The 16183-nt window shown below is 36.3% G+C and overlaps 2 protein-coding genes across 2 annotated transcripts in view; one reads left to right on the top strand and one right to left on the bottom strand.

The window, feature by feature from the left end:
• LOC21392404 (nuclear transcription factor Y subunit B-5) overlaps positions 1-612 on the top strand; it is a 3789-nt gene extending 3177 nt beyond the window's left edge. Inside the window, exon 2 of the mRNA XM_010092480.2 lies at positions 387-612. The gene's annotated coding sequence lies outside the window, so the exon portion shown is untranslated. The remainder of the gene's footprint in view (positions 1-386) is intronic.
• A 5374-nt stretch (positions 613-5986) lies between these two features.
• LOC21392403 lies at positions 5987-15577 on the bottom strand. Its single transcript, XM_010092479.2, has 15 exons — positions 15497-15577; positions 15002-15386; positions 14120-14192; positions 13904-14031; positions 13281-13685; positions 11889-13186; positions 11283-11710; positions 9270-11200; positions 8980-9140; positions 8358-8518; positions 7984-8144; positions 6869-7577; positions 6635-6771; positions 6404-6549; positions 5987-6220 (listed from the first exon to the last, which is right to left on the bottom strand). Exons 2-12 carry the CDS (start codon positions 15176-15178, stop codon positions 7383-7385), a joined length of 5118 nt encoding a protein of 1705 aa, XP_010090781.1. The 5' UTR covers positions 15179-15386; positions 15497-15577; the 3' UTR covers positions 5987-6220; positions 6404-6549; positions 6635-6771; positions 6869-7382.
• Between the last annotated feature and the right edge of the window lie 606 nt (positions 15578-16183).

Below are 16183 nucleotides of genomic sequence, written 5' to 3'. Positions count from 1 at the left end.
ATATATATATATATATATATATATATATATATATATATATATTTTCCTTGCTAACAACAAAATGAGATGATACAAAATGTGAGCGACAGACAGGATTAGGCCATATTAACCTAGATACAATATACAATCGGACAAATTGAATGCACATAATTAAATTTCCGTTATATTTGATGATCAAAATTTGTTCTTCCAGTTCCTGTTCTTTTTCGAGATCATGAACATAGTATATGAAACAGACTGTATTTCCATTAATATATATGTACTCGTTTCCTTCATGTACTTTTTGCTAATAGTTTATTTATATTTTTAGGGTACTAACTAAAGTGACATGGAAATGGCACATAATTGATGATAAAGTTATAAAAATGAGATTTATGTGTGTGTAGCTCGCGCGCAGTACTTCATGGCATCTGGTGCTGAACCCAAGAAACAAATCTGACAGAACGCATGTGAGCTTTGAGTTCTCCATGTGACACTTAGCACCCCCCAGCTTTGCTGGGCTGCAACGTGGACAAATGTGCCCCAATGGGACAGGTGTCAGGACCTAGCTACCTCAATCATTAATCTGTATGTATTAATATTTTCTACCAGGACTATTAAATTTATTATTCTAAAAGGGGTATGAATGCCGTCATTAATAACGTCCATGTGGAGCTCGAGTCCATTACTTTTTTTTTTTTTTTACTGTCGTAATTCATGTCAAAATCTTTATTTTCTTATGGTTTTTCAAAGTGTGTTGTAGATGATATTGTTGATAATGTTACGATATGAGTTGTGACACGATTTGCAACACTACAGTTTGAAACATCTTAGTAGACATTGAACGCAATATAATTGTTCACATGATCTTCATCTTTCTAGTTGCTTTTAGAATCCTCATCACTCCATGTGACGTTGAGAGACTTCTTCCTCTTTTTGAGAGTGTTAGCACACTCAGACTGAATGTGACCGTAACCGTTGCACTCCCGGCATTGAATTCTCATATTCTTCTTCTTATCATTGGAGGAATTTATAGCTCTCTTATTTTTCTGAAAATTGTTAGAGTTGTTGAAAGTTGGAGTTTGATTCTTCTCGTTGAACTTCTTTATCACCTTGTTGAAATTTTTAGTCAATTGAGCGAGAGACTCCGCTAAGTCTTCATCTTCTTCTTCAACATTATCTTCCACTTCGGCTTGGAAAGCAATCCCCTGAGAAATCTCATTCTCCTTCTTATTTTGACTTAGATTCATTTCAAATGTCCTCAGTGATCCCATCAATTCATCAAGTCTCATAGTCTCAGTGTTTTTTACCTCTTCAATAGCAGTGACTTTGTAGGCGAATCTCTGTGGTAAAGATCTCAACGTCTTGCTGACAAGTTTTGCCTCGGGAATTTTTTCATCAAGAGCAAAAGATTCATTAGCTATATCACACAACCTTGAATTAAATTCAAAAATAGTTTAACTTTCATGCATTCGGAGATTTTCAAACCTGATTGTGAGAATATTCAATTTGGATTGTTTGACGGCGGCAGTTCCCTCGTGAGCAATCTCCAAAATCTCACATGCTTCTTTTGCCGATTCACATGTAGATATCATCTTGAACTGGTTGATGTCAACTCCATTGAATATTGCATTGAGAGCACGAGAGTTGTAGATGGCCAACCTGTCTTCATCAGTACTCCATGACTCTTCAGGTTTGAGAGTCTCTTTTCCTTCTGCATCTTTAGTTACTGGATGTTTCCAGCCATTCAAAACAGCACGCCAGGCCTTCTCATTTTGAGCCTTGATGAAAGCCTTTATCCGGGCCTTCCAGTATGAATAATTCGAACCATCAAGCAGAGGGGGACGTACAACTGAACCTCATTCCTTTAGAAAATATATTCCAAGCATAATAGATCAACTCTCCAAGATCTCACCGAACTTATGGTCAGTGAACCGCACCGCTCTGATACCACTTGTTAGATCTGGGTTAATTACGTTCTGTTGCTCGAGTAAAATAAAGTGCAGAAAGTAAAGGAACACATAATATGATATCGTAGTTCGGTGCACACACCTATTCTGCGGGGCCACGCCCAGACAATAAACAGTTTCACTATGATTTAAGAATTACAATCTTGACGGACTTATTGAACTCTCACAATGACACTGTTTAGCGTGTACCACACGTCTTCACCTTTAACTGTTGAACTCTCTTTAGTTGTTCATACTTTTAATGAGAAAAAACATAAACTACATATTGTTCTCCTTAAGCACTGATTCTCTATCACAAGACTTTTTCCTGTAGTCAACCCACCTTTTAATGCAGAGCCACTTCCCATATAAATCCATTCCACGTATCTCCTTTTTCAACTTTTGAACCTATATTCAGTTACCAAAAAATCCTCCTTAGCTTTATCTGCAATATCTAATATTTTCTTAGCCATCTCCACGTCAATGCCTTATCTTTCATTATAGCAAGTTATCTTTGCATTTTTTTTTACCAAGTCAAATTTCAAGTTCCAATTTTCATGTGCAGCTCAAGCTTAATTGTGTAGCTCACGTGAATACATACATACATATATATATATATATAAGTCATTCAACTCTCCTAACAATAATTGGATGAAGCCAAGAATTCAAATCTAAAAATAACTTGATCTTCATGCAAGCTTTATCTCCTATTTAAATTCAAATAACCAATGTCTTATCTTCTTTTGACCAAGATTTTATCCTTATCTCTCAAAATCTCAACTCAACAAAATCTGCAACTTTAACTTCAAATCTGATTCTGAATCTTCTTCTGCAATACAAAATCTTCTTGAACATGTTTTTTGAATTTTTACAATATTGCTAATAAATTGCCAACTAATAAAAATACCTAACAGCTTCCTTAACGCTTTCTCCTCTGAGCACATCGTGACAGAGTTGCCGGATTTATCTGTTGGGCCCGTTTCCAATTTAATTACATTACTGAGATTTGCTGGGTCAGTGTCCTTTTTATCGTTCGTTTCGTCGTTGGATTCCACCACCTGATAAAGTCGTTCGCCCTTGGCACTGTCTCCCTTACTGCACTCTGATTTGAGGGCATCTGCCACTACCCTCTCAATGCCTTTAATGTTGTCCTGCATTGTTATTTGTACGCTCAATACTCGACCAACTTCCGCATCGAGTGCAGAAACTTCACTTCTCATGACGCTCATGTCCGATTCAATGCCGCCCAGCTTCCCCTGCACTTCATCCGTCATCGAACAACCGTCCGCTTCTTTCTTCTAACATCATATATGTCACGAAATATCATTATAAATATAACTGTCCGCTTATCCATGCAGGAATATGTGTCTCTACCGGTTTGCCCTTCTAAATTTAACCCATACATCACCACCAAATTAGAAGCAACAACTACTGTAATTTACTTGTAACGTCTTCAGCTACTGTTTCACAACGTAATAACATTTCCCATACAACCTCTGTACCATAAATATATTATGGTTAAAATTATTATTGAATTGATCTAAATGATGTATTTTTAGATTCTATTCATTTCACTAATTTAAGTTTTTAATTTAAGTTTTATTATAGTTAAAAACTCTCATAAAAAGTTATATTTAATTTTTTCTGCTACAGTAAAAAAAATTTATATAAAATCACATTTTAATTCAAATTAAAAATTCTAATCCGTGAACTAAACGTGTCTTTAATCTTCTATCTACTCACTACCACAAAACATATAACTACATAAACAATCGGAGTCGTGCATTGCAAACGACGCATACGAATGACGGTGCACATATTTAACAATAGTGAAATCAAAATCAAACTACGGCCCCGTTCATTTCGCCTATTCGAGTTTAGAATTCGAGTTTTGCTACAGTAAAAAGCTCTCAGAAACAGTCACATCTAACTTTTTTACTACAGTAAAAAGTTCTCACATAAAATCACATCTCAACTCAAATTACAAACTCGAATCAGCGAAGTGAACGGGCCCTACATATTTTCAACAATCAATGCAGTCCACGTCCAAAATTAAGCGACGGATTCAATCAACATTCACAAATCTATCTACATAATACCCAATACTCATCTTTCTTTCCCCCAATCTCTACGTTATTTCAAATTGGAAATAATTAACGGCTATTATAATGTGATTTTACCTCTGACATCGCGGTTGATGGGATATTCCCGGCTAAACTTCATATGTTTCCCGAATCTACAACATAAATGACAAAGCATCACACGTGTTATTGAAAACATCCACGTCATAATTTCGCACTTAAGATTGGGATTACGTGCGGTCGACTCCATCTTTCTCACTACACCTCACACCAGCCAGCCAATAAAAACTGCCACACTAATGGGCATACCCGTATGCCCAAACTCCTAATCGCACGAGAGACAATCCCTAAAAAGAATAGAACAATTTTAAAACAAAATAAAATATATTTCAATAATGTTTGAGTTTTTTTTTAAATCAATTTTCATACTATAATGTTTGTGTTTTTTTAAATTAATTTTCATACTATTTTTGTTATATGTATTTAAATCCTTATAAAAAAATCAAAATAGTCCCTTTCGAATTTAATAAAATTTCTTTTTGATATTTAATATTAAATGAATCAATGTGGGCTTAAAATAGACTAGACGATTAAGTATGTGAGCCGACATGACACGTCACATAAGATGAGCCAACGGGCCATGTTTGGCCAATAGACGGGGGCATGGCACAACACGAATAAATAGTAGATCGTGTCAAGTAAAGTACGATAGCACAATTATGAATAATTAAAATAGCAAGCACGACTTATTTATCAACTCTATTCTTAAAAAAGATTAAATCTAAAAAAACTATTTTTAAATTCTAAATTACATGTATTATATAAGGGTCCGTTTAGTTCGTTGATTCGAGTTTTTAATTCGAGTTGAGATGTGATTTTATGTGAGAGCTTTTTACTGTAGCAAAAAAGTTAGATGTGACTGTTTGTGAGAACTTTTTACTGTAGCAAAATTCGAATTCTAAACTTGAATCAGCGAAATGAACATGGCCTAAATATTAAAAAAGTTTTCTCTTCCCGCCCCAAAGGCAACTTTTTTTTGTATGTGATCTTTTTTTAAAATGTTATTTAATTTAGAAAAAACAAAGTGTGGTTTAAAATTATCAGTTTGAATTATCTTTTTGTTGAAAGAGTTTCAATTAATTAATTAATAAGAAGAGCGAGATTAAAAAATTTGTTTTATTGTTTATTTATTACCATATCAAATGAAAATTAAAATATATATTTTTTTTAAAAATGTAAATTTTAGAGCGATGGATAGACGAGCAATTATGCATCAAATTGTCAATCTTTGTATAATATGTCTCCATTTTTATAGAAACCCTGACAAAATGAGTTTTTTTTTTTTTATTACTGATTCATACTTAAGGAGAAAGAATGACAAAGTATTACACATCATAATTCAAAGAGAATTTATATAATTAATCCAAAAAAAATATTACAATCCCAAAATTTTTAGATCATTACATTTGATCCTACTGAATTTTTGAATAATAAATTTATTGATAGCTTAGAGATATTTGTGGTATTTATATAACGGTAAATACATATTTATCAAAAATTTACGTTATGTACCTCCAATCTCCAAGATTTACTAATTTTGTTACGTATTACCATATTAAAAACACCTGAAGAGTTTATTATTTACCGAATAATAAAAAATTCATTTATACAATTATTTAAAAAATTTTAAATTTATTTTAAAAAAAATGTGTAAAAATACAATTTACAAAAAAAACAAATTAACTAAGAACACATTTAAAAAAAATTATTTTAACCGATCAAAAATAAAATAGAAATACATGGAAAAAAATTACACTCAAGAGTAAAGTAGAGAACAATATATTTTTTAAAAACACAAAAATTAAAATGTAAACAAAAATTCACAAAAAATAAATAAAAATTAAAAAAAAAAAGTGTTGCAGCCACAGAAAAGAGCTTTGACTTTGTATTGTTGGATTAAAACCCATATTTCCTACCTTTTCTCAAACAAAAATTTCTCTATTTTATAACGTGAACATGAATTATTACTGCTATATGACATACATTAGAGAAGGCAAAGAATAAATTTAGGAGGCGGGGATGAAAATTTATCTCAGTTAATGAATTGCTACCACAGAACAAGCACAAATTACAATCAACATCAAACAAAAAGAAAATTTACAACAAGGTCAACTAATCACATGCTAGCTTTGCTGCCATTGTAACTGTAACCTGCAATCACACACAAGTGTTTATTAATCGGTAACACCCGAAGAATTCTCTAATAAAATTCTCTCTCCAAATAAACCCCATTCAAATTATTAAATACTTTAGGCAACAATTCTACTTTTATAATATGTGTGTGTGTGTGTATATTTATATACGTAGGCAGCAAAACCCTTAATTTCCCTTTACCTGTTAGATGAAGACATGAACGATGGAAGTATATAGCTTGGTCATATACCATGCCAATCCTCTCTCATTTATAGAGAAGCTGGAACTGATTCTGGAATAATCTGAAATTCTGAATTCAATAAACTTGTGTATGTACACGAACTTGACTGCCAAGAAGAAAGAAAAGAGTCAGCAAAGGATGTGTGCTAAAGTAATCTAGGAGTAAACTTTAATAATTGGAGTGCCACAAACCTGTAAGGAGTATGTAACGGCAGCTACACATACAATAACATTATTCCCCTCCCACATTCGACGTCGATTTATTAACTAATGAATCAATAAATGAAGCTAAATAATTTCTCAACTGCAAAACTACTGAAGATAACAACCTGCACATAAACATGAAAAGCAAAAATAAAGTCAGAAGACCTAGAAAGTGATAAAATAGTAACCGTAACAGAAATAAGAATTGGAGAAAGCAGTTACCTAAGATTCACATCGTTATGTATCTGCGAATTTCTCGTTTAAAAAATAAAGCTAGATAGATTTATGCACAATAGGCAGCTCCCAGTTCTTGGGTTGTCGCTACTAGAACAGATAACAAATAACCACCCCACAACGAAGTTGTATTTTCTTTTTTCTTTTTTTAATTTATTTACATTGACGATTGACCAAAATCCTCAGTTCCATGGTGAAGAAGATCTACCCATATGCAAAGGAGCTTGCAATCTTCTCTCGTATCAGTTGAGGCATACACTTCCAAGTAAATAGTGAAAAACCTCGGGACTGTGCAGTGCATTGCCAGAAAGCTGATCTTGAGAACCATCAAAAACTTATGAACACGGACAGAGAAATCAAGCCTGCGCTACAAGCAGTGCCCAAAAGAAGTATCCAGTAACCGAGCAGAGATAACAGGTTGGCCTCTTATCACATCCTCAAGGCTTCACCAACCGATCCCGCAACCTGGACTTAGAAAATTTTCCACCACCACTTGGAGTCTTCAACGGCTAATGACCTCCATGGCAAGCCGTACCAAACGTAGTAATCCATCAACATCCTGGAAATTAAAATCAAGAGCCCTTTTAATGGAAGAGATACTCTCCCCATATTTGGCTTCTGCCATATTTACATTAGCAGCCGCAAAAGCAATCCGTGATTTTCTAGATGCTTCCATGGCAAAATTTACATCCTGTGCCTGCAATTCATCACATCAAATTATGATATGCATCTAAGTCAACTTTAATAATTATGCAGTATTATACAATAACACGTGGCCTGAATTTTATTGCTAAATAAGTGAATCTTTTATCAGTATGCAGTAAACTACATGATAAATTGACATCTTGACAAACATATTTTACAGCTAAGCTATGAATGCAACCAATAATATATAGGACATAGTAAAAAATAATCACGTGCTTCCTGATGAAAACGTGAAGGAAAAAGATGTGATTTTTCGGACACCCAATCCACTTTCTAGCTTGCTATGAAAGTGTAATATCCATCAAAATTAGCCTCAATTTTCTTTTTCATAGTATTTCTGTACCAGTTAAAAATGATAGAAAACAAGTTAAGCTCTAAGACAAAGTTTATGCACTCACAAAACTGAGCAGCCTCACAAAGTTGGGGCGGTTTCGGGCAGCAATAACATGGTTTGTAGCAACCTGTGGAGAACTAACACCCTTAGATAAGGCAACCTTGTCCACTGTTGTGTGGTTGTTAAAATTATCAACATCAGAGGCAGAAGAAGATGGAGATTCACCTGGTGAAATGCAAGAACAAGAATGAAGTCAGATTAAAAAAGAAAAAAAGTTTGCAAGAAGCCTTCTCCCATTAACCAGCAAACAAAATGAAGACAATCATTTGATGAATAAGAGTCAAAAGATGTAAAATATTTCCTAGCTATTACTATTGAGATTTTTCTGCCTCCCCCATAAAACACTATATTTTGTAAATCACGGCTTGTATTAATTACCAAGAGGAACCACTTGGAGAGCTGTCTGCAACTCATGCCGATCTCTGCTAGCACTGGTATGGGAAGAATAAATTACCCTCATGTACGCCACCTCCATGCATTTGTAGGCCAGAGCAGCGCCGGCCATATCCTTGGATTTCTCATATTCATGGGCACAAAACCTATTAATGGCAAAATAGATGAGTAAAAAGCAGAGGCCAGACTTGCAGTGGCATAAAAAAAAATAAAAATAAAAATAAAAATAAAAAAATAAAAAATCACCAATGTGGGAGAAGGCATAATCAAGATGGGTTCACAGCTACCAAAAAAAAAAAGAGGGAGGGTGGGTGGGTGGGTCTTGTGTGAGTTAGTATCAAAGTTTCAAGTTTCAATGGCATCTTCCAAACCAATTCGGAAGGAATTACTTCAGTTACTACTTTGAAATGAGAGAAAACCAATAAAAATGAATACAATTATGGAGATGACGGTAATTACAAACTTCTATGATAACAAATGTAATTACAAACTGAAAAGAAAACATGAGTATTTGAAATCCAAAACTCTAATGTCATGAAATCTATAGTAAATCAGAAGCCAATTCATAAACCACAAGACTCAAAGGGTGACATATACTTAAACTTACTCGCATAACTTAGCAGTTTCACTATAAGTTTGTCGTGACCGAACCATATCATTGTGATTGGTACTCTCGCTGCAACCAGATTCCAACAGAGATGCTCCATGAAGAAACTTGAGGGCTGCTTGAAAGTAGAGTCCTGTCCTCTCATGATTTGAGCCAGAGCTCTGCAGAAGATTGATATTGTGAAGAATTAAGAGACAGAAAAATATCAACACCTATATGAAAGGCAAAAAAAAAAGCAAAAAAAAAAAAAAAAAAAAAAAAAAAAAAAAAAAAAGGAAAACTAGGATGACCTTGAGACGATCAGCCATGTGTTTTAGATCTTTTGCTTCTTTCAAAGCATTGGTAGCAGCGTGGCTGGGCAAATCTTTTCTAAGCGGACTTGGGACCTCAATATCCCTGGCTCTATGTCCATTTTTAGTTGGATGCCTTGAACTGATCTGCTGAGATCTATTCTGGTTATCAGCCTTTTTGATATGTTTTTGCACTTTGAGCGCATTGTCGCCTTCAGCTTGCAAAGTCTCTGCTCCATTTCCTCTGTAGGCCCCTGTGCCTGGCTGGGAACAACGATTAAGCGTACCACTCTGAGGTCCTCCAGAGGGTGGTAAGAGTACTGACCTGTCCCCACTAGAGACTGTTTCCACTTGATCAGTCTTGTCAGAAACCAACCTCTTTGAAGACCTCTCATCATTGCTCTCTGGCAAAAGATTCTGCTTCGGAGTTGACATAACATCTTTCCGGCAAATTGCATCTACTTTTTGATCAGGCCCTCCAACTTTTAGCTGACTTTCTCTTTTCAAACCCTCACTCAACATTTTTCCTGTAACAGCTTTTCTACTGGAAACTTTCTCCTCAATCTCCTCAGACTTAACCCCAAGCTTCTCATGCAACTTCTTTTTACCATCCCTTGGTTTTAAGTCATCAGAAGGTGAGCAAGCATGCAGTTCATGGACATTAGAACTTTTGACCTGGACTGCATCAGAATCTGATTTAAAGCTCCTACTCTTGTCAAACCTTGAAGAGGATCCCTTTGCAGACTTCCTCGGGCGAGATCCATTTGCATGGTAACTGCATTCATTCTGTTTATCTTCATCACCAAAGTGATCTGAAGCCAGCGGTTTAGTAGGATGTTGAGTTTCTTGGCCCAAATTATCCAAAGCACCATTCATAGAATGGTGGTTCTCAATATCAGGAGAAGGCACAGTCTGTCTTCTAGCTTTACTACTCGATGTGTGTTTAAAATCCTTTTCCTGAAGTTCTTGTGCTGAGAACTCAAGAAATCCATGATGAGCCACATTGGGCATGTTGTCCTTTGCTCCTGGCCGAGTATGATCACTCCCACCCAAATCTTCACCATCAGAGCTTCTTTTTGGACTGCGCATTGCAAAATGCCCAACATGCTGAAATTCATCTTTCGTCAAGGCATCCCTACCGGCTGATGTAAACTTGTCTGGATTTGTAATTCTCATAGGTGATGATGACACTGATTCTACTGGAGAGCCTTTTGCCTCCTGAAAGCTGGACTTGGTTTTATGTGACCCAGAAACTTTGGAAGAACTTGAAGTGGCAGCCAAAGAAGCCTGCATAGCTCTCGAATCCCTTTTTGACAAATCCATACCATCCAAATTGTGCTGATTAGTGATGTCAAGGTCCTGTGCACGTAGCTGATTCTTTGAATGACTACGTTTTCTGTCTGATCTACTGCTGCCTTTGCTTGCACTAGACTCCTTTCCCTCGGATCTAGATGTTCTCAGCTTCTTTTCCTTCCTGTAGTCACTATCACTAATCTCCTCCTTCACAAAAGGCATACTATTAGGTAGATGTCGTTCTGTACTTGGGTAGGAACCATTCTGAAGTTCCTTTGTCTTCCGTTTTTTTGCATTGTCTCTAGTTTCAGCATTACCTAGGTCTAAGGAGCTGCCGTCTAAAGGAACTCCATCCTTGACTTTTGATTTCGAAATCGAAACTTGTACCTTGTCCTTTGAATCGAATTCTAATTCCTTGGAAAATGAGCGGTCAGAGTATTTGGTTCTATGCTTCCCTGCTGAAGATGTTGGAAACCCGCCGCTTGAGCTAGGACCCACCTTCCCAACTGCCCCGCTGTGATCTGATGTCCAATCATCATCAATAATATTCTTAGCCTCGGTCTTTATTTTTTTGGAAGCTCTAGAGGAATCTTGATCAGAATCTCTTCTGCTTTTCATCTTTGAATTCTTGGTATCACCTAATCAGATGTTACACATTAATAAACTCTTTTGAGTTAAGGAGTTCTACAAGAACAAAAGAATCTGGATCAAACAAATTACCTCCAAAACCATTGAGTTCAACTGCTTTGTTCTTTTCTTTATACTTATGTTGATTCTCCACTGTGAAGTCATTAGACTTGCTTAGTTGCTGAAAATCAGGTTCATTCACCAGAGGAGAATTGTTTGCATCATTCAAGCTTCTATTCTTTGCTGATGCCTGCATACTTCTCTTCATAGAGTTTGACAACTGAGTGGGACTGTCTGTATTTGCAGCATTTGACGTTACTTTTAATCCATGTTTCTTCTTACCACTGAGATTACGTGGATTTTGGTCAGGGTGCCTAAAATTTGTCAATGTGGCTCCACTGAAGATCGCACTGGGATTACCGTGAAGATTGGTTTGACTCTCAGGAGCAGCAGGTTGGTATAGTGCAATAAGAGCTTTCGTCGTTTCCTCCTCAGTAAAACTACACCGATTCATTCCAGGCCTACATTTTTATAAAGAGCTCAAACTTGAGAGAGAGAGAAAGAGAGAGAGGGGAATCAACCATCGTTAAAAGCTGTACTGATAAAAAAGTTATACAGTACAGCGTTCCAAATTTATTGATCCAATATATTATGTTAAGAGGAATTAGAGAAAAAAAAAATTCTGAAAATGAAACTTACAGCCAGTTGAGCATGTTACACACCCACTTCTCAGGTAGATGGTCAGGATTGGTACCAAGTGGAAGAAGCCTCCATGTCTGACACTTGTCACATTGAACCCAATTTTCCTCTATCACAACAGGAGCTGCTGTGGGCGGAACTACATCAGAAAGAAGTCCATTTCCAGATCGTGGGCTTGAAGCTGTTAAAGGGACTGCCTCTGACGTCCATGGCTTATCAACTTTCTTACCACTTGGTCGCTCCTTTGGTGGACCATTGATTACAGATATGCTCTTTGCCCGCATATCAGACTCCCTATGCTTATCTTCAGAAGGAATTTCCAACAAATCCATTGGGTTAGCTTCTTCCAATGCTCCCAAGAAGTCTTTGTATCTGTCTCTGGATTTCCTGAGATCTTTTTGCGATTTTCTATGTTCTGCATCAGCATTAGTGTCCATGTTGGTGCTCTTCTTTGATTTGGGAATTGAAGAACCAACCCTAAAGGTTTCTCTCGGTACCTCTCCAGCCACGGTGCCATGACTTCCCTTTGATTTCCTTTTTTCCCCAGGAAACGGATTGTCCTTCCCATGAGATAATCTTGTACTCTCTTGTTCATGGGATATGGCCTTCTTATTAGCCTTTTGCTTGGTAGAATCCATGCCCTCAGTATTTAATGCTTTCTTGGCCTTTGCGACATTTGAGTCAGATTTTACTGTGTCATAGATTTTCTCTCCTTTTTGTTCGCCTTCTTTACTTGGAACTGACGTTTCATTGATGGAGCTTTCTTTTCCTTCTACCAAGCCCTTTCTAGCTGAAATGGCTTTCCGCTTTTCAACCCGTCCATCCTCTTGGGTGAATGTTGACTCCAGTTCTTCTTCTGCTTGATCAGAAAAGACTGTATCTTTTAAAACGCTATTGTTAACATCTCTGCTTCTTTTCATGTCACCAGCAGTTGAATACGAATTAGAGAGAATAGGAAGCTTCAAGGTATTAGAAACAAGTTCCTCGCAAGCTAATGCATCAAGATCAGGTTCCTTCCTGGATAAATCCCGCATTCGAGCATCCTTATCATTCCCACTCTTAGATTCTGCTGAATAATCAGTTTTTTCAACTAATTTCATGTTCTTCTCCCCTAATAATTTCCCATCGCTCTTCATTGTATCAGATCTGTTTATTACGTCAGAGGTTTCCACACCACCCATTGGAATAGGTACATATCTAGCCTCTTTTCGAAGCTTTTCCTTTTCCATCAAGTGGATAAGATCATCATGAAGAGGTGATAAAAGTAGACCTCCCTGAACTGGGAAGGATGTCATAATCTGGCCCAAAACATCACAAAAAGAAACACCTAATGACCACCTTAGCCACATTATAAACAAGAAGACAAAATAATATTGCTAGAAGGTGATTCACCTGAAGAATGCTAGTTGGAGATTCGAATGAGGCATCTCGGTGCTCGTGAGATATACCCTCACTTTCTGAGGGACTGTCATCTAATGAAGAAGATGGTGAATCATCAAGGCCAAGCCCACTGTAGATTGCTGCATTTTTTCGTGTCGACAAGTTATCAGAACCCACTTTTATTCGCACCTTCAGCGTTTTCTGGTCTGATGCACTTGAAGGTTTCTTGCTTTTAAAATCAAGTCTAGGTGCTACTTCTTCAACAATACAAGCAGCTGCCATGCTTACTTCTTGTTTTCCCGACTCATTTACTGATGATGCCTTTACTGCAGGGACTGAGGTGGAACTGGTAGAAGCAGGTCCACGACCCCCCGATGGAGGGGCAGTTGAAGAAACAACAGAGTTACAATGGCCACCCTGGAAGGATACATGATAACGTCCTTAATAGGAAAACTAGGGGCACCAAACTAATATAAGACGTTTTAGATTAACCAATATATGTTGAAACGTGCATTTTCTTTTTTTCCTTTTTTTTTTTCTTTTTAAAGGATGAAACACGCATTTTCTACATAGAATACAACAGACATATTGCCATCAATACAAGAACATAGAAACTGTTGCTACACTAGAAGTACCTCCAGATTAAAATTGTTTGGTGATCTGGATGCACTATAGCTCTGAACTTTTGGCGGAGTCTTCTGAGACCAAACAGGAGAACGCAGATAGGTAGGTAAAAATGAGCCATACCCGCCAAATTTTGCCCCTATTTTTAAAAGGAAAAAAATAATTTAAAAACAAGTAACACCATGGTTTGAACCTAAAAAGTATGGTTATGTTGTTTCTTCACTTACCCAAATTTTCTGCAGAAACCCCACCTTCAAAATCTTTTTGAAAGTGTCCCAGAACATCTTGAAGTTTCTCATCCTAGTAGACAGTACAGCAGTATATCATACCAAAGACAACGGTACAAGAACAGCTAGAAACAAGGAGTCAAACTCCTAAGATACTTCGTCATACAGCAAGCAACAAATAAAAACCAAAAACAGTCACAATTCAAACTCAACAACAGTTGGAACAGTACCCTCAACCTCAAATACCAGCTCTAGATTCTGAAAGGTTCCTTGATAATGCATTTGACTTACAATTATGTATCCCATAGACCGCCATTTTTAACATACTTAGATCAAAAAGCAAAACTCAGAAGCTGGACCAAACCATCTGCGATACTCAAAATAAATTATGCACCTACCTAACAGAAAACTTCATGGACAAACAAGCTAGCTAACATTCTCAAATCTAACCACTTGACATTAAGCAAACACTCTAAATGTCACTTCTGTGTGCCCCCGAGAAAACGTCAAAGCAGGTAATTTATCCGTTTACATAAAGAATTAAGCTGAATGCATACAAAAACAATGTCCAACACCATAGTTTCTGCTCAATTCACCATGTTTTCTTTTATCGGATGTTTTGCTAACCATAATATTTCTCAATTCCAAGCACTGAATTTTAAAATCAAATGCAAATTTAGCTTCCCTAAAACTGCTAACTACGTAAAGTCTAAGACTTGAACTCCAACCAAATACTAAGGCTTGGATCTAAAGGCCGAGAAAAGTCAACCCCAAAAATTTCAGCAATTCCTAAGACCCCAAATTTTTGGAAAACATAAAAACTGTAGTATCAACTCATAAACACAAACAACACAAAGACATTATACAGCAAAAACAGCTTACGATATAAGAGAGAGCAACATCGGGATCGATGCTCGCATCGTAATCGTCGTTGTTGTTCTGGTAGAAACACGCCTCGCCTTCTTCAAGCTCGGTGTCGTCCATCTCCGACCGACGACCACTAAACCCTAACCCTAGCTCCTGCCTCGCATCCCTACCGCTACTTCCCACGGAAATCATTCAAAAAACACGCCCAAATCAAACCCTCAATCTCTCCGAAAGCCGAATCCGAGCTCGAATTTCGCCATGATTCACCTCGGAGAATCAAAATCCACCGAGAATTCGAACAAAAACAATCAAATGAAGACCCGATCACAAGTCCCACCAACAATATAGCAGACACAATTCTGCTCTGCACTCTCTTTTTTTTTTTGTTTGCCTTCCCTTTCTAGAAGAACAATACCAAACAAAAAACAGAAAAGGAAAATTCAAACTTTTAATCCAAAACCAAAAACTTTTTTTTTTTGTTTTTGCTTCAAAATTATCTTAGAAGAGAACCTTTTTGGTGCGATTTGATTTCTCAATCAAGCTGAGAAGAATCAAGCAAAAGCCTTTCTCTTTCTCTTTCTATGTTTTTGTTTCTCTCTCTTGTTTTCGGTCCATACAGCAGCCGCGTTTTTTTTCCTGTTTTTTATTTATTTTTATTTTTTCTCTCTCTGTGTTAAAAAAGGAGGAAATAAAATATTGGTATTTAATTTTTTTTATTATAATAAATAAATTTTTAAAAATATCATATTTTAAATTTACGAAGCCAAGGAGGCGTTGGTTTTTATGTTGTTGGGAATAGAGACTCGGATCTAATCAAAACCAGGAGAAAAACTCTTTAAACCGTTGTTACTGAAGAGACATGTTTTTGGGATTTGCGGTTTAGCACTTTCATTTTTGGCTATTTGCTAAAATGGCTCGACTTGAGACTCCCTCAAGCAAACGCAACAGGCGCGTGAAACCACGTTCCCTTTCATTTTTAGGGAAAAAAATTTTGCCTTTGTTTTAGCTAAAAAAAATAAGGATTAAAGATTATGTCAATTTCAATTAAAAATCTAAGGAATGAGATTTTTTTATTAATATTATTTTATTGAGAGAGAATAAATGTTACGTTTTAAAAATTAAATAAAGTATTATAATAGTATAATTTAGGAGGATTTTTTGTAATTAATATAGAAAAATAATGATTTGAACTAAAAA

Source organism: Morus notabilis, unplaced genomic scaffold, assembly GCF_000414095.1.
Source record: "Morus notabilis unplaced genomic scaffold, ASM41409v2 Scaffold650, whole genome shotgun sequence".
Lineage (NCBI taxonomy): Eukaryota > Viridiplantae > Streptophyta > Magnoliopsida > Rosales > Moraceae > Morus > Morus notabilis.
The sequence above is the reverse complement of the archived record's forward strand: the minus strand, read 5'-3'. Positions and strand labels throughout refer to the sequence as shown.